Source organism: Arachis ipaensis, chromosome B01 (genome assembly GCF_000816755.2).
Source record: "Arachis ipaensis cultivar K30076 chromosome B01, Araip1.1, whole genome shotgun sequence".
Taxonomy (NCBI): Eukaryota; Viridiplantae; Streptophyta; class Magnoliopsida; order Fabales; family Fabaceae; genus Arachis; species Arachis ipaensis.
In genome coordinates this window covers 135,138,925-135,158,060 of record NC_029785.2, presented here as the reverse complement: position 1 = coordinate 135,158,060, position 19,136 = coordinate 135,138,925, and the positions used below count along the sequence as shown (strand labels likewise).

The 19,136-nt window shown below is 40.8% G+C and overlaps 1 protein-coding gene across 1 annotated transcript; it reads left to right on the top strand.

Annotated features, from left to right (window-relative positions):
* Positions 13,654 to 19,136, top strand: LOC107641367 (eukaryotic translation initiation factor). The gene is made up of 9 exons (XM_016344864.2): positions 13,654 to 14,170; positions 15,025 to 15,096; positions 15,548 to 15,649; positions 15,964 to 16,176; positions 16,275 to 16,372; positions 16,738 to 16,825; positions 16,911 to 17,261; positions 17,361 to 17,606; positions 17,686 to 19,136. Exons 1-9 carry the CDS (start codon positions 13,970 to 13,972, stop codon positions 18,718 to 18,720), a joined length of 2,406 nt encoding a protein of 801 aa, XP_016200350.1. The 5' UTR covers positions 13,654 to 13,969; the 3' UTR covers positions 18,721 to 19,136.

Below are 19,136 nucleotides of genomic sequence, written 5' to 3'. Positions count from 1 at the left end.
ACTTGTTGGTTGGAGCCATGGTCAGGGATTGGTGGTGGAATGCTGGGTCTTGTAATGGAGTCTTCTCCATGAAAGAGAGAAGGAGGTTATGATATACATCACTTGCGGTGGCCGGAGTTGGGACACAAACGGCGGCGGAAATGTTAGGGAGGAGTTGTTCTTGATGATGATGAAAGAGAATAGGGTTTGGGGGGTGTTATTGAAAAAAATTAATGTTGACTATAGTTTGACCAAAAATTTTGAAGATAAGGATAAAATTGATGCAAATCAAAAACATTAAGGATAAAATTGAAACAAATTAAAACTTAGGGGTATTTTTGAAACTTTTAGTAAACTTCAGGGACAAAAAATATACTTTACCCAATAAAAAATTACCTTAATAATAAATAATTTACATATTTATTTTTGTTTTACTAAACTCTATATATAGTGTTTTTCTGTGATACATGAATCTAAATTTGAGAGTCAACTCATAATTTTATATTTTTTTTTACTACTTCATAGAATAAAAATGTATTCTTCGTTTTTTATTGAAGTTGATCCTTTTAAGGTACAATTTATAATTTTTTATAATGTTTTTCATATACTCATCATTCTATTATATTATTCTTTTGATAATGTATTAATTGTGGTTGCTCTAAGTTATTTTTATCGTCTAATGTTCCAGTTCGATTGTCTTTTGCCACAATCGTTTACAATGCATCACATCCATGAAATACCTCATCGAGTTGTCTTCACTGATTCGGGTTCAAAACACTGGTTCTCTCTCCTTGCTTCAGAAGCATGAATAATTTTCTTTTGTATCTCCTTCTATGTTGCTAAGTTACTTACTTCCAAGTCAACTTCTCGAGCTGTGTGCTTTACCAACTTACCCTTTCATTGTTTTCAATTAATCCTTGAATTAGGAGTTTTGAATCTGACCCCTTTCGCTTGATCGAAAGCCTTAGGTGAGCAGAGAAAAAATTGTTCAATGATAAACCCAGATCTAAACCCTTGAACTGCAACTTTATCCCAAAAAAACAATTTTGGTTTTTGATTCACAGCAGTGATTATCAGAAATCACTTTCTCCATTTATCCCAAATTGAAATAGCAGAGAGTTAAAGAAGAAGAGAGGAAAGTAAATTGGATGCAAATAGAAATGAATCACCTTTAACTTCTGACTTAGCTTGAAATTGTTTGATTTGGGTGATTAGACCTTTGCCTTTTGGATTAAGTTTTCTCTTTCTTTCTTCTATGGTGAAAAGAGCAATTGGACGAAGCTCTCTCTCTTTTGTTCTGATGCTGACCGAAGCAAGTAGAGAGAGGTGAGACTTCAATATTAAATGAGAAGTTTGATGTAGTCAACTTGGACTTGTGTTGAATATGTTTTCATTCAGTCCAGTTGAGTTTTACAATATTTTGTTGGGCTTTGAGTGTTTGAAAGCCCACTGAGAGACTTGTTTATTTTTCTATGTGTTTGGGCTGCTGCAACTATTTTATTTCTTTGGCCTGCAACACTAATTAAATACAATTAAAGAACTAATTGAATTTTTAGCCTAATAAAATAATGTTTGTCATCATCAATTGAAATTAGTTAATTTCTTAACTCAACAATCTCCCCCTTGATGACAAACATAATTGTAACTTTGATCAAAAGGAATTGAATTTTGGATAAGATTAAGAAACTTCCCTTTGAGTAATGTTACTTACTTTTGTGTTGTTCCCCCTTTCCTTTTCAAGAGATGCTCCCTCTGTATGTATGCTCTTTTCTTCTTTCCTGTTTGCATATACTTTTAGGGGTGGCAAAGCGGACCAGCCCGCCCCAGCCCCCCCAAAAAAACCAAAATTTCTCTAATCTTCTGTCGTTTCTGCTTCCTCAATTTCCCACTTTCATCTAATTTCAAAATCGAATTCCATGTTTTCATTCGCTAATTGTGATATTAATTTTCGATTGGCTTCAAAATCCTTTATTATCACTTATCTTTAAAATTTGCATAATTAGGGTATCTAACGGTAATTTTTTTGAGAATTTTTCATTTCTTTTATTTCAGAAGAAGTGGGTTCGGAAGAGTTATTCCCAGATAAGTGTTGAAGAATCGAAACTGACAATATGGAAAGACAAAGATCCACAAGAGGTAGGATAAGAATGTCGTTTTCATCTGTTAACAATTGCACGAATGAACAGAAGCAACTTCAATAAACATATATCTCTAATGGAGAGTGGGTTAGGATTGTGAATAGAGGTGCATATCTCTATTAGAGTTTGTGAACAATGGAGACAATGTTCTTGTGTTTTCCTTGTTTTACTTGTTAGTTAGAGATTTCTAAAGATAATTGGCTTTTATCCATGTTCACAAGGTACGAGAAAAACACAGGAGGAGGAATAATAGGAAAGGCAAAAAGAATTAGAACTTGAGAATGAGTGATTTGTAAAGAGTAAACTATGGGTATAATGATAAATTTACTCTTCGTTAACAATTTTTTATGTTTGCCGTCAAGAGGGACCTAGTTAAAAAAAATTGGTTTAAAGACCCAATTGAAAAAAAAAAGTATAAAGACCTAATTGAAAATTTGACAAAATTTTAGGGACTAATAGAATAATTAAATCTTATTATATTAAAGATATTTTATATTATAATCTAAACTGTTCTTGATTATAGGATTATTAAAAGGGACATTAATAATTTGGATAGACCAATATATATATAATGATTTTTATTGAATGAAGATTAATAGATCTTATTTATTAAAAATTATATATAGATGGTGCATATAGAGATATGACTAGGGGTATTCGCTGTGCGGTTTGGTTCGGTTTTAAGGGAAAAAGTCATCCGATCCGAACGCTTAATTTATATGCGGTGCGATTTGGATTGGATGAAATCTTTTTGGAAATCCGATCCGATCCGATTACAAGCGGTTTAGATTTGCGGTTTTTTAAATAAAAAAATTAAATACATATAACAAGTCTCAACATCAAATTTTAAATAATCAACAATGACATAACAAATCTTAACAATATCTTAAAAAACTAACGATAACATAACAATAGAAATAAATATAATAATAAAATAATAATATTATAGCACATTGTGCAATTTGGATTGGATTGGATCGGTTATGAAAAGTAGATTCGAAATCCGATCCAATCCAGCGGTTTGCAAAAAATAGAATCCAATCAAATCCGAATTAGTGCGGTTTTAATCGATTTTCAGTTTGGATCGGATTGGATGAGCGGTTTAATTTGGATCGGTTTGGATTTGAACACCCCTAGATATGACTATTGAACTGACTCACTTTGAAAATTCGTAATGGTTATAGTTATCGCATATTTGTCAATAGAATATTTTCAAGATGAATATGAAAATAGAATTTCATTTGACTTGCAACTGTCATAGTAATTAAAAATGTATTTATTATACTTTGATTATGGACACCTAATGTCCTATGATGCTAGTCGAATGGATATTGGATATGATTTAAATACTTGTAGAATTAATGATTAATCAATAAGAAATCCGTTAACCATCGTAAAGAGTTTGATCTTTATGATTATACTTTGTAGGGGTGTTCATGGGTCGGGTGAAATCGGGTTTGTCCTGACCCAGACCCGATCCTAAATATACACCGGGTTTATTTTTTAGATCATAACCCGACCCTACACCCGATGAAACCTAAACATTTTCGGGCCACAACTATATCGGGTCCAAATCGGGTGAAAATCGGGTCTTTAAAATTTTAACAATAATTTATAAAGAAACTTATTTATGATGCACTTATTTATAAATAAGAAACTTGTTACTAAAATGTTAATATCCATATTTGAACTTGAATTTGTCCATTAATTATAATTTGATGCTTCTTTGATCTATTTTCTAATTCAACAAGTGTGATTAAAAATAAAACAATAAGCTTATAATTAATATAACATAATATTAAAATTAATTTAAAACATATATATCTTTTTTAGTTCTCTTAGGGTGCACATGGTTGGGTAAAAGTCAGGTTCACTTTGACCCGTCCCGCCCCGAAATAATGTCCGGGTCTATTTTTGAGACACTTACTCGACCATAGACCCGGTGAAATAACACTAAATTAGTTCATAAAATGTTCGAGACCGGGCCATGTGCACCCCTAATACTTTGTTCTTATTGGATTTTTAGTAAAAATATATTACTTCATACTATCGGATCTGATATAAAAAAAATACTATAAGATTATTAAAGAGTATTGATATCTAAGGAAGTCGGGAACGAGGATTAGCTGGCAGATAAGCACTCATTTGAATGAGTAACTGCCCCTAGAATCTCTCTAACCACTTCACGAGCCATATCTTAACTTCCCTAAGATAAAGGGACGGTTAACACCCTAGAAAAGTGGCACTACTCCAACGGTGGTTATTGACTTACCACTATAAATACACTGACACCCCTCAGGTATCTCTAAGTCCCAATACTCTCTAGACCTGCTAACCCCTTTGCTGACTTAGGCATCGGAGTGTCTTTGCAGGTACCACCCCCCATTCACTCATACTCACAAGTCGGACGGAGGCCCCCAAGGCGCAGACCCTGACAAAGGCTTCCTCCCTTAGACGATTGGGCCAACCAGCACCATCCAGCCCATTAATCTCCGGTTACCTACCGTAACATTGGCGCCGTTGTCGGGGACCCGAGAGATCAACCAGTGATGGCGGACGGATCCCCTGAGGAGGGTCATGTGGAAACAGATTCTGAACAAGAGAATCTGGACACCAGAAATAGTGACGCGGACCTAACCCTCCATCAGGAAACCAACGATCAACACAAAGAAGGAACCTCCGGAGTCAAAATCCCGAAGGTGAATTCCTCAGAAGGCCGTGAGTCAGAGAAGGACGGACAGTCCCATTCAACTGAGCTTATGGGGTTAGTCCATATCCACCAAAATCGTTTGGAACAACTAGAACAGGAACAGGAGCGACAAAAGGAGATAGAAAAGCGCCTAAGAGAGGAGATGGATAGACGAAAAGAGTTAGAGGAAAAATTCTTAAAGCTAGAATCCTCCCTCAAAGGTCGGAACTCCCGTGATAGTAAAGAAGAGTCCCCCCTAGGAGGAGAAGATCCTTTTAGTGAGGACATAATGAGGGCAAAAGTTTCGAGAAACTTTAGAAGCCCCGATATGGACCTCTACGACGGAACCACTGATCCAAAGCATCATCTGAGCAACTTTAAAAGTCGGATGTATCTGGCCGACGCTTCCGATGCTACGCGATGCAAAGCTTTTCCGACAACCTTGTCAAAAGCAGCGATGAAGTGGTTCGACAGCCTCCCCCCGAGGTCGGTCACCAGTTTTGAAGACCTCTCAAGGAAATTCTTGATGAGGTTCTCTATCCAGAAAGACAAAGTTAAACATGCACCAAGCCTCCTGGGAATAAAACAGGAGGTCGGAGAATCCTTACGAGCCTATATGGAAAGGTTCAACAAAGCATGTTTAGAGATTCAAGACCTGCCCACCGAGACAGTCATAATGGGGCTAGTCAATGGGCTCAGAGAAAGTCCCTTCTCACAGTCCATATCCAAAAGACATCCCATCTCTCTAAGTGATGTACAGGAAAGAGCGGAAAAGTACATCAACATGGAGGAAAATGCTAAGTTAAGAGACCTGAGTTGGCGACCTGGGCACCCTCCCTCAACAAAAGAAAGAGAGAGGGAAACCAAAAAGAAAGAAGAACTCGGTCTCGATAGACCAAGAAAATATCACTCTTATACTCCTCTAAAGGTCTCTATAGTGGACGTATACAGAGAGATTTGTAATACTGAAAGGCTACCACCCCCCAGACCCATTAAAAATAAAAAAGGGGGGAGCTGCAGCGACTACTGTGAGTATCATAAAATATATGGTCACTCCACAAACGACTGCTACGACCTTAAAAATGTGATAGAAAAGCTGGCTAGGGAAGGTCGGCTCGACAGATATCTCATAGAAAGGTCGGACAGTCATGGAAAGAGAAAGCGAGACGATATGGATAGAAGAGACCCACCACCGCAGACTCCGGAGAGGCATATCCATATGATCTCAAGAGGGTTCGCGGGAGGGGGACTCACCAAATCCTCTCGCAAAAGACATCTCAAGAGAGTCTACCAGGTCGGAGGAGAGTCATTCGACCTCCCTACCATTTCATTCACAAATGAAGATGGGCAAGGAATAATCCCTGGACACGATGATCCAGTGGTAATAACTATGATCCTAGCAAATGCTCATCTCCACAGAACCCTAGTAGACCAAGGAAGCTCAGCGGACATTCTTTTTAAGCCCGCTTTCGACAAACTAGGGTTGGATGAGAAAGAATTAAGAGCCTACCCTGACACCTTATATGGACTAGGCGACACGCCAATAAAGCCACTAGGGTTTTTGCCCCTCCACACCACCTTTGGAAAAGGGGAAAAATCAAAAACTTTAAGCATAGACTTCATAGTCATCGATGTAGGGTCAGCATATAATGCTTTAATTGGCAGGACTACCCTTAATCGACTCGGAGCGGTGGTATCCACCCCTCACCTTTGTATGAAATTCCCAACTTCAGCGGGGATAGCAACGGTAAGGGGAGATCAGAAATTAGCAAGGAAATGCTACAATGAAAGCCTAAACCTGAGAGGAAAAAGCCGAGAAGTTCACACAGTAGAGCTCGGAGGCGCAAGGGCTAGAGAGGAGCTGCGTCCACAACCGGGAGGAAAAACCGAGGAGATACAGGTCGGTGAAGAGGAGGGAAAAAATACTTACATAGGGGCCAACCTAGGGGAAACCCTAAAACAAGGATTGACTAAGCTCCTAAGAGATAACTCCGATCTCTTCGCCTGGAAGGCCTCCGACATGCCTGGGATAAACCCCGAGCTCATGTCCCATAAGCTCTCGGTTTACCCGGGGTCCCGACCTGTACAACAAAGAAGACGCAAGCTCGGCCCAGAACGAGCCCTGATAGTAGAAGAGCAAGTACAAGCGCTCCTAGAAGCCGGCTTCATTAGAGAAGTCAAGTACCCAACATGGCTAGCCAATGTAGTGCTAGTCAAAAAACAAAATGGCAAATGGAGAATGTGTGTCGACTACACCGACTTAAATAAGACATGTCCCAAGGACCCTTATCCACTACCAAGTATTGACACCCTAGTGGACTCCAGCTCGGGGTACCAATACTTGTCATTCATGGATGCCTACTCGGGGTATAACCAAATTCCGATGTATGAGCCAGATCAGGAAAAAACATCATTCATCACGCCCAGAGCTAATTTTTGCTACGTGGTCATGCCGTTCAAATTGAAAAATGCAGGGGCCACATACCAGAGGTTGATGAATAAGGTGTTCGCCTCCCACCTTGGGACCCTAATGGAAGTATACGTCGACGACATGCTGGTAAAAACCAAGAAAGAAGTCGACCTCTTGTCTGACCTCTCACAAGTCTTTGACACCATAAGGTTGCGCGGGATGAGACTAAATCCTGCAAAGTGCGCCTTCGCGGTAGAGGCAGGAAAATTCCTAGGGTTTATGCTAACACAAAGAGGGATTGAAGCTAATCCCAACAAGTGTAGAGCTATCCTAGAGATGAAAAGCCCGACTTGTTTAAGAGAGGTCCAGCAGCTGAATGGCCGACTTGCAGCCCTTTCCAGATTTTTGGCAGGATCGGCGCTAAAATCTCTCCCACTGTTCTCCTTATTGAGAAAGGGATGTCAGTTTGAATGGATTCCTGAATGTGAGGAGGCGTTCCAGGAGTTCAAAAGATTCTTAAGCCAACCTCCTATTTTGACACGACCTATAGCTGGGGAAGACCTCGTCCTATACTTATCTGTAGCAGACAAGGCCGTCTCATCGACCCTGATCAGAGAAGACGAGGTTGGACAGCACCCAGTATATTTCATCAGTAAAGTTCTACAAGGCCCTGAGCTAAGGTACCACAAACTGGAGAAGTTTGCCTACTCCTTAGTAGTAGCCTCACGAAGACTACGGCCTTACTTTCAAGCTCACACAATAAGAGTCCGCACGAACCAACTCATGAAGCAAATCCTCCAAAAGACGGATGTTGCAGGGAGAATGGTTCAATGGGCAATAGAGCTCTCCGAGTTCGACCTGAAGTATGAAGCTCGGACGGCGATTAAAGCCCAGTGCCTCACCGACTTCATCGCAGAATACGCAGGAGACCAAGAGGAAAAACCAACTACATGGGAACTCTATGTAGATGGATCCTCAAACAAAACAGGAAGCGGTGCAGGCATAATATTGGTGGATGAAAGGGGAACCCAGATAGAAGTTTTCCTCAAATTTAAATTCCCAACTTCAAATAATCAGGCAGAGTATGAAGCTCTGATTGCTGGATTGAAGCTGGCGGAAGAAGTCGGTGCTACAAAAGTGATGATATACAGCGACTCGCAAGTGGTGACCTCCCAGATAAGTGGAGAGTATCAGGCGAAGGACCAAAATATGAAAAAGTACTTGGAAAAAACTCTGGAACATCTTGGGCGCTTTGCAGAAACCGAGGTCAAACATATAACTCGGGATCTAAATAGCAGAGCAGACGCCCTATCCAAGTTAGCAAGTACCAAACCAGGAGGGAATAACAGAAGCCTGATCCAGGAAACTCTCCAGAAACCCTCCGTAGTAAAAGAAAAAGACAAACAAGAGGTCCTTGAGGTAGTCGGATTAAACCTCGGATAGATGAACCCCTTGGTCGAATACATGAAATTCGACATCCTCCCTAAGGAGGAAAAGGAGGCTAAGAAGATCCGAAGGGAAGCACAACATTACACTTTGGTGAGAAATATCCTCTACAGAAGGGGGATATCAACACCATTATTAAAATGTGTACCGACCTCAAGAACCACCGAAGTGTTAGAAGAAATCCACAGTGGAATCTGCGGAAATCACCTCAGAGCGAGATCACTAGCCAGGAAAGTAATCCGAGCAGGATTCTACTGGCCGACCCAAGGAGCTTGGGCCGAAGAGCTCCCCCAAGTGCTATGGGCCTACAGGACGACACCCCAATCCGCCACTGGAGAAACTCCCTTTCGACTAGTCTATGGCGTAGAAGCCATGATCCCAATAGAAGTCAACGAACAAAGCCCAAGAGTGATTCTCCATGACGAGATCGGAAACATACAGGGGCACAAAGAGGAGCTCAACTTGCTCCCCGAAGTCCGAGAAGAAGCCCAGATAAGAGAAGCAGCGTTGAAACAAAGGATGACTACAAGATACAACAAAAAAGTCATTCGAAGAGCATTCACCCCAAGTGACTTAGTCTTGATCAGGAACGACATTGGAGTCAACAAATCAGGAGAAGGAAATCTCGCTGCAAACTGGAAAGGACCATACAGAATCAATGAGGTCTTAGGAAAGGGCTATTATAAAGTAACCGACTTGGACGGCACCGAGTTACCAAGGTCGTGGCATGCTTGTAATATGAAAAGGTACTATAGCTAAAAGCGAACTCTACTCCCTGATGTACTCTTTTCCCAAACTTCATGATTTTTTCCCAAAACCAAAGGGTTTTTTCTAGAGAAGGGTTTTTAATGAGGCATCATAGTAGAGACTAAGGGAAATAGATTGTCAAAAACCCTTAGTAGCAATAAGGTACCTCCCTAATTAATAAAAGATCTTTTTCATATATATCTCTTGCAAATTCCTTTTTTGTTTTTTCTTTCGACGAAACGCGCCGACTTAAGCTCGACAAAACGTGAAAATCCCATGAACCGACCTAGATGGTCGTCAGGATAAAACGACGAGGTACAAGTCGGTGTAAAGAGGTTATAGAAGTTGATCATGTTAAACTCGGAAATATCCCGACTCAAAAGTCGGAATGGGAAACCGAGTAACACAAAAATGAATCACGAAAGTAGCCTAAGTCATAAAAACTCAATGAAACGAAATTGAGCACTAGGAATAACCAAAGAGAGATAGGAAAAAACCTAAGAAAAGATTAAAAGGCTGTCCTAAAGATCCTTAAAATAAAAAAGGTTCAGAAAGGCAGACAAAGCCAAAGAAAAGGTTTTTCCAGAAAAGATCAAAGGGAAGTTCGAAATCAGAGAAACATGCACGCATAAGGTAACTTAAACCCTTATCCAAAAAAGGGGTATTTATTTTTTTAACTTAAACCCTTATTAAAAAAGGGTATTAAAAAGTGTTTTGTTTACGGCCTTAAAAGGCCAAAAAATCGTTCACGCACTACCAAAATTAAATAAAGAGTTTAAAAAGAGGGGACCCACAGGCCGGGCCCCCATATAGCCAACAAAATTATTTTTTAGGAAGGAGAGTAGACGGATCACCATCACCAGAGCCAGGAGGAGCACCACCAGAACCAGGAAGAGAGGCATCCAGAGGAGATGAAGAGGAAGTCGGAGGAACTTTGGAGGAACTCGAGGCGTCCTTAGGGCGAGGAGGAGACTCCATAATCCTTTGCCCCCGAGTCTTCAAATCTGACTCGGAAATAATCTCGGGGACGGGGTGATCCACAATGGCACCATCAATTACAACTTTATCGGGATCTAAAGGAGAGAGGTCCAAGTCAGGAGCAATGACTCCGACCTGCTCCTTAAAGATCCTCCAAGCCTCCTCAGCGCCATCAGCAATAGAGTCCTCCAACTCGGCATATGACTTCCGAGAATTCAGCAGATCATTCTTCACAGACACAAGATCATCAAACAAACTTTGATAGCTAGCCTGTGCTGTCTTCCTCAAGTCCGCCTCCATGTTGCATTGGGCTTGCAACTTCCTCTCCCTATCCCGGAGGTTATCTCTCTCCTCCCTCAGCTTGGCGACTTCCTCCTTCAACTTCCCCTCATGCTCCTGATATATGAGAAGCCTTCCTTCCAGCTCTTCGACCCTTGAGGTCATCCCCAAAGAGATAAGAGGAGCCTTCTCAAAAATATCTAAGAGTTTGCCACAAACCCCCGCCGCCTTAAGGCTCTCCTCAACCAGAGTGGTAAGGTGGCGCCGAACAGAAGCATCATCCATGCTTATACGAGCATGGGGATAGATGTTCTTTCGGACGAATGCAAGAGCATCCGCCTTCACCTTACCAGAAGAGCCAGACTCTAAGGTCTTGCGCTTCTTATTCTCTGGCTCAGAAGAAGGTCGAGCAGAGGGGGGCGGCTGAGAGAAAGTTGAAGAAGAAATCACAATGGGCTGAGAGGGAGTTCCAACGTTCCGAGGAGGAGGAGGAGGGGAGATAACCGCCCTGGCGCCACCAGTCCTGGCGCGAGACCTTGCTTTAGCCTCCTGAACCCTTTGGTAAGACTCCTGAGCGTTTGCCTTTGCCATCTCTGAAAGGACAATAACAGATAGATCAGACAAGTCGGAAAAGTCAGTCAGACAAGTCGGAAATCTAACAAACAAATAAATGCTACCTAGCTGTGCCTGGACAAAGGTCGGAGACCCCTGGAGAAACTTTTTTGTGTCCAAGTATGGGGCCCTCCCCCACACTTCTCGGAGGAACCCCACAATGGCTGCTTCTACCTCATCCAGGTCATCTAGACCATATTTCTCGCAGGGGGAGGCCTCCAGCCAGTATAAAGGAAATCGGGGAGAAGAATTATCATCCAGAAAAAAGGGATGGTGACCTTCTACGGCTTGAACTTTGAAAAAGTAATTTTTAAAGTCATGGAAGGATTCATCAAAAAGGGTAAAAACTCTCCGACCCTGTATGGCTCGGAAAGACACCCATTGTTGCTTATTGTTTAGCCCACTGAAGGGTTTGGTCATATGGAAGAGATAAAAAAAAATCTTCAAAGAAGTCGGGAACTCCAAAGCTTGGCTAATAAATTGATAAATTTTCAAAAAACTCCAAGAATTGGGGTGAAACTGGGTAGGGGCAACTCGGCAGTGATGCAAAACAGATATCTCAAAGTGTGAAAAAGGAAGAAAAACACCCAAACGGGTGATCATACATTCATACATAAAGAAAAAATGAGGGGCTGCCTCATTGACCCTCCCAAAGCAAACCCGGTCTTCAGGACCCGGGACTACCAATTCATATTTCGGCTCGTCATCCTCAGAAGTACAAATTCTGTGGTGAGTGCGAAGGTTGGTGATAAACTCAGTATCAACAGAGGGTTCCACCCCTAGGACCGTGACATCAACCCACTGAGAAAGGATATCTACGGAAGCCATTTCTTTTTCTTAAAAAGGTAGCAAAAAACCTACAAGGAAAAAAGAAAAAGAAAAATAAAAAACACGGTCTCTAAAGGAGGAAGTACGGAACTGAAGTCTACAAACCAACCTATCTACAAAATGAAGGCATGCAAATAGAAAAGCATGTTACAAAAAGAACTAACCTTTATCCGAAAATGAGGGTTGGAGAAAACGAAAGCCTTCGAAGATGCAAAAATGCAGCACGAACGAAAGAAAGGGAAATTTGAAAAATTGCAGAAACGAAACAATGAAAGAGAGGGAAAGTATTTATAAGTACGTTAGGGGCACGATGGTAAAAGCGGAGCAGTCATTAATGAAAGTGCACCGTTACCAAGGCCATCAATCCCTACGCACATCCCTAACGGACGCGACGCTTGATTAGACATAACTGTCAGAACCAAAAGGTCACGAAAAGTCACGTCGGTTTTAGACCATCACGTCGGTCCTCCAACAAGTCGATCACAATCCCGAGTAGAATACTCGAACCCAAGTCTTAAAGAGAAATTGGGCTCGAGTAGGGGCACTGTTCATACCCTAGCCCAACGCTAGGGCCCAGGATCCAAGTAAGAAGGCCCAACCCAAAGGGTTGAGCCTCACCCAACACCAAATCAGCCGCTACAAAGTCGGTTTGCACCACGACTTGCTCTAAGGAAGTCGGGAACGAGGATTAGCTGGCAGATAAGCACTCATTTGAATGAGTAACTGCCCCTAGAATCTCTCTAACCATTTCACGAGCCATATCTTAACTTCCCTAAGATAAAGGGACGGTTAACACCCTAGAAAAGTGGCACTATTCCAACGGTGGTTATTGGCTTACCACTATAAATACACTGACACCCCTCAGGTATCTCTAAGTCCCAATACTCTCTAGACCTGCTAACCCCTTTGCTGACTTAGGCATCGGAGTGTCTTTGCAGGTACCACCCCCATTCACTCATACTCACAAGTCGGACGGAGGCCCCCCAAGGCGCAGACCCTGACAAAGGCTTCCTCCCTCAGACGATTGGGCCAACCAGCGCCATCCAACCCATTAATCTCCGGTTACCTACCGTAACAATTATATTTCAAATTGAATCGTGATATGATATAATTTATAAGATTTTAGTTTAAAATAAGAAAAGATAAGAATCAGATTTAAAATTAGATTGAAATCTTATAACAAATAACAAATCTCAATGGAAGGTAGGTGGATCAAGAATACTGTTATTGAAAAAAAAAAAGCAATCACTATTGTGGGCCGTATCTTGACCACCCGGCCCACTCCCACTTACTCTTAGGCACCTCTATAATACGTAGTATATACGTTTAACATATTGGAACTATACGGTATGCGGTACATATAAATGAGCAAGACGCCAAATCCAAACCCTAAGGAGGCCGTAACTTCAATTTCCGTTTATCTTTAATCTTTAATCTTTGATCTTTTATCGTTATTAACCTAATTTCAAAGGATTTTCCCAAAATTTAAATCTGAACATAATTATAAAATCGATTTTGACATACGGTACGCTATACGTTTGTACGCACGCTCACTCGTAATAAGGGTTTTTTGTCACCCCTTCGTTCTTTCTTCCCTTCTCTCTCACGCTCTCACGCAGTTCTCTCTTCTCTTCTCACTCCGCAGAAGAGAGAGAAATATCCCAACACACTCCCAATCCCAATCTCTATCTATCCTTCTTCATCCCTAACCTTTCCTTCCTCTCTCTCTCTCTTCCTCTCTATCTCGTAAAGTTCTCCTTTTTGGTTCTTTTGAGCCCTCAGATTCGCTCGTCGAATCTATCGTCTCTTTTTTTTATTCATCTGACGGCGGAGATTTCATCTCGAAGCGAGAGATCCTGAGGTATGCAGCAAGGTGATCAGACGGTGATTAGCTTGAGGCCTGGTGGTGGTCGAGGCGGCGGCTCCGGCGGTGGTAGCAGGTTCCTTGCTCCTCGATTCGACTCCTCCTCTTCTGCTTCCTCCACGACTTCTGCTTCCCTTGCCTTCGGCGATCTTCCTCTCCTCCGCCCCCATGGCGGCGCTTCTTCTGCGTTCTCCATCAAGGTATAAATTCCAATCGTTAACTGTTTCCCCCGGATCTACCTTTTCGGTCGCTTTCACCTCTTCATTCTGCAGGCTTTCCATTAAAGTTTAACACTTTCTTCATTTATTTACTTTTTCCGAAACAAAATTGATTGCTTTGTTTTTTCCTCTCTTGTTTCCGTTGTGACATTGAATGTGTCTTGTCACGGTGCTGGAAGGATTATTTGGATATTTGTTTCCAATACGTTATTTCAGATTCTATTTCTTGTTCACTTTTTGGATCCTGTGTTAATTAGGTTGATATCAATGTTCAAGTTGCTTTTTTTTTTTGGTGTTGAGGTTTGGATTGTGAAAATAATATTCTTTAATTTGTGTGACAACATCATCCGGTGCAATACCATAGAGAGCTCTGCAGAGAACTAAAACAGTGGAAGAACTAAATAAATTCAGTTTTACTGCGATTTTTCAGTGTATAGCAGCTAGGGACTTGGCCATTTAGGGCAACATGAGTTGTTGAATGTCCTAATTCTTGGTGGGCCACTAAATATGTGTACCTGCTGTAAATATGGACTAAAAGTAAATTGTGGGCTTTTAGGTGGGTTTGACTAAGTTTCAAATTGTCCATAAAGGACCCACGTACATGGAATTTACTAGGCGATTTTGGTTTATACTGCTCCATTTTGTATATTGTGAATAGAATGGTATTATGATATTTTCACTGTGATATACATGTATAGAACTTGGTGTCATTTTATTCTGATTATATGTTATGATACCTCCTCTTGTTGTGTTCCTGTGAGTTATATGATTGAATGTTTTTTTATATAACCATGTACTGTGGTAGACGCTTTTAATCCAAATGCTCTGTTTTATAGGCTGGAGATTCACGGTTTGAGGGTCGCGAGCGGGTGCGTTATACCAGGGATCAGCTTTTACAGCTCCGAGAGGTAATACATATTTTTTTTTCTGATTAAGTACTATGTTGAGTTTTGTGCTTTAAAATTAGTAATAGCCATCTTACAATATTGTTGTTGCTTATTGGCAAAATAGTGTCTGATCAACATTGTCTGACAACACTGATCACTGGTGGTTGGATTGGTCTCTTACATTTTTTTTTTTCACTCTCTCTGTGGATAAATTTCCTGGTGTGTTGGTCTATGATCTGTTATTAATTTACTTATACCTTTTGACTTAATTAATAATTAACAGCTGTCGGGTTTTTTTTTTTTGGTGGAAATCTCTTGCTGAGTACATACCTGCCTTTTGTCATTGCATAATTTGTCTATTTGCTCTAATGATACTATTGAAATGGCAGCATAATTCAGTTTTTGTGCGACTTGTATATCTTTTGTCATATAACTTGTATTTGTGTGCTAACATCTGTCTGATTACTTGTAGGCTGTTCAAATCCCTGATGATATTTTGAAGATCAAACAAGATATTGAAGCTGAACTTTTTGGTGAGGATCAAAATCAAAGCTGGGGACGCTCAGAGAACAACGTGAGTGCTTTTTTTTGTTTTCTATTTGTGTGTGTAACTTTCTGAGGCTCCAATCCTCTTTCATCCTCTCTGATAAATTGATGGATGAAGTTAGCTCGGTTTTAGTTATTGTTGGTGATGAATATACTGATACAATATGTAGATTTATGAATGAATTTGAAAAAAAAAAAAACTCATGTGCATCACAAGTGCTATTTTTATTCTTTAAACTGCTGCTGTAAATGTATCATGTTAAGATATATGATTTTATTTTGGATCATCTTCAATATACTAGTTTCTAATTTGTTTAATAAGGCTTGAATTATCTTCTGCAGCCTCCACCTCAATTTCAAAATAGATACTCTGAACCTGATAATCGTGACTGGCGTGGCCGGTCTGGGCAGCCTCCTCCTGCAAATGCCGATGAGAGGTCCTGGGATAATCTCAGGGACAGGGAGAATAGGGAGTTTGGCAATACTAGTCAGGTTAATCGTCAAGACCAACTGAATTCTCAGTTTGCAAGGGCACACATCTCATCTAACCAAGTGGTAATATAAAAAGACACAAGTGCTTGAAGCCTTATCCTTTATTTCTTGACCAATTGTATTGTATAATTAATTTTTTCTTAATCTTTGTATTAATTTAGGGAGGACCTTCTCCTACTCTGGTCAAGGCTGAGGTGCCATGGTCCGCTAGAAGGGGAAGTCTCTCTGAAAAGGATCGTGTCCTGAAGACTGTTAAAGGGTAACATATTTTTATCATCTTAATATTTATTGATATTTGAGTGGGTATCCATTGATGTTAACCCGATGTAGATTTTTTAATTGCGGTGTATGCATTACCATTAAATTCCACACCTCAGTAATAGTAATTTGAACCAAGGAACAATTTGAGGGATAATCATCATATATTAAATGTGAAACAAATCATGTTTGATGTTTGTTAGTTGTGATAATTTTATTTACTTATTTCCTGCTTAAACTATAGAATTAGCTTCTAAGTATCGTTATCTTTTCTATTTTTAATTTAATCACTTACACAAACTTTGTTTGGAGTTCAGAATGTGTGGCTTGTGCTACTACTTACTAATGTTGTTAACTGTTTCACAGAATACTAAATAAGTTGACTCCTGAGAAATTTGATCTTCTAAAGGGTCAGTTGATTGATGCAGGCATAACATCAGCTGACATACTTAAGGTGTTTTTTTAAATATTTTTAATTTTGCTGTTGTAATAACATTTTATGTTTCCTTGTTCCTAATTAACTTTGTTTGTAAATGCAGGGGGTCATTTCGCTTATATTTGATAAGGCAGTGCTAGAGCCAACATTTTGCCCCATGTATGCTCAGCTCTGTTCTGATCTTAATGAAAAGCTGCCTCCTTTCCCATCAGATGAACCTGGTGGGAAAGAAATCACTTTTAAGCGAGTACTCTTGAATATCTGCCAGGAGGCATTTGAAGGTGCAGATAAGCTGAGGGAAGAACTTAGGCAAATGACTGCTCCTGAACAAGAGATGGAGCGCCGTGACAAGGAGAGACTTGTCAAGCTTCGTACCCTTGGAAACATCCGCTTAATTGGAGAGCTGCTGAAGCAAAAAATGGTTCCAGAAAAGATTGTCCATCACATTGTTCAGGTTCTAGCATGACTTGAGACTTCACTGATGTAATATTATTTCTTGTTTTGGGGTGTAATATCAAGTTTTGTTTGATTGGTTAACTGTTATTTGGAACAGGAGCTTCTAGGACCTCCTGACAGCAAGATCTGTCCAGCTGAGGAAAATGTTGAAGCTATATGTCAATTTTTCAACACCATTGGTAAGCAGCTCGATGAAAGTCCAAAATCACGGCGGATAAATGATATTTACTTCAACCGGTTGAAAGAGTTGAGCACAAACTCCCAACTTGCACCACGTCTGAGGTTTATGGTTCGAGACGTTCTAGATTTGCGTTCTAATAACTGGGTTCCAAGACGTGAAGAGGTAAATTTAAACAACTTGTTGTATACACATGCCTTAACTTTTGAAGGCACATATTAAGCATTGATGTTTACTTGTGTAGGTGAAAGCCAAGACCATCACTGAAATTCATTCCGAGGCTGAAAAGAATCTTGGTCTGCGTCCAGGTGCTACTGCAAGTATCAGAAATCCCCGTGGTGTAGTTTCTGGTGTTCCTGGAAATACCAACCCTGGGGGCTTCCCCATTGCCCGACCTGGCACTGGGGGCTTGATGCCTGGGATGCCTGGGACAAGGAAGATGCCTGGGATGCCTGGAATTGATAATGACAATTGGGAGATGCCTAGGACTAGATCAATTCCAAGAGGTGACATTTCAGGTGCTCAAACTGCAGGACGTGGCCAGTCTCCTATGTTTTCCAAGTCATCAACCCTGAGCTCTAAGTATCTACCTCAAGGAAGTGCTGGTCTTATGAGAAATAGTGCCTTAGTGCATGGAGGGGGTGGACCTCCTGCTCGTCCATCAAATTATGGTTTTGGTTCTGAGCCTGCACCTCAGGTCGCTTCACCTGTTAAAGCCGCTCCTCCCGCTGTGTCCTCTGAGAAAGCACAGGCTCCAGTTGTAAAATCGGATACTGCTGATCTTCACCGGAAAACAGTGTCTCTTCTGGAAGAATATTTCAGTGTTCGCCTCTTGGACGAGGCACTGCAGTGTGTGGAGGAACTAAAATCACCTGCTTACCACCCAGAGTTTGTCAAGGAAGCCATTTCTCTTGCTCTGGATAAAAGTCCACCCTGCGTTGAACCTGTTGCCAATCTTATCGAGTATCTTTTGATGAAGAAGATCCTTGTGCCTAGAGACATAGGAACTGGTTGCTTGTTATTTGGTTCAATGATTGATGATATTGGCATAGACTTGCCTAAAGCACCAAACAATTTTGGGGAGATAATAGGAAGACTGATTTTGGCTGGAGGTTTGGACTTTAAGGTGGTGAGGGAGGTACTTAAGAAGGTGGAAGATGACCGGTTCCAGAAAGTAATATTCGACAGCGCTATGCATGTCATCAGCTCTGCATCCGGGCAAGCAGTGTTAGAATCGCAAGCCTCGGATATTGACGCATGCCGGGGACTGTTCCAGTGAAACCTGATGGGGATGAAGACGACTATGCATGACCAAATTGTGTATCTGGACGAACATCTCTTCCCTGTTTCACTACTTTGAAGTTCCCAACCCTTTTTACGCTCACACTTGAGTTAAAGAGCATTTTGTATTGCACTATGTTATAAAAGTGGAGTTTCAATTATCAGGTATTTTCCATCAAGTTGTATAATTTTGATTTTGGTCTTTTTGGGGATGTCGTAGAGGTGTTTATTTGTTGAGGGAACAGTCAAAACCATAAATTCTACGGATTTTGTTTCTCCTAGAGAAATTGGCCCATTACAGGGTCCAAATGTTTTTTGTATTTCATTAGTTTCCATTTTATTTTTAATTTTCTTTACAAGAGTAATTGTTAAACTCGTCAGTTCATAAATATCATTGTCGTTATTTCCCCTTGC

Coding starts and splice junctions, on each gene's coding strand:
- LOC107641367 (XM_016344864.2), top strand. CDS start 13,970: ATGCAGCAAGGTGATCAGACGGTGATTAGCTTGAGGCCTGGTGGTGGT. Junction 16,826..16,910: donor CATCAGCTGACATACTTAAG/GTGTTTTTTTAA, acceptor TTGTAAATGCAG/GGGGTCATTTCGCTTATATT. Junction 17,262..17,360: donor TTGTCCATCACATTGTTCAG/GTTCTAGCATGA, acceptor TATTTGGAACAG/GAGCTTCTAGGACCTCCTGA.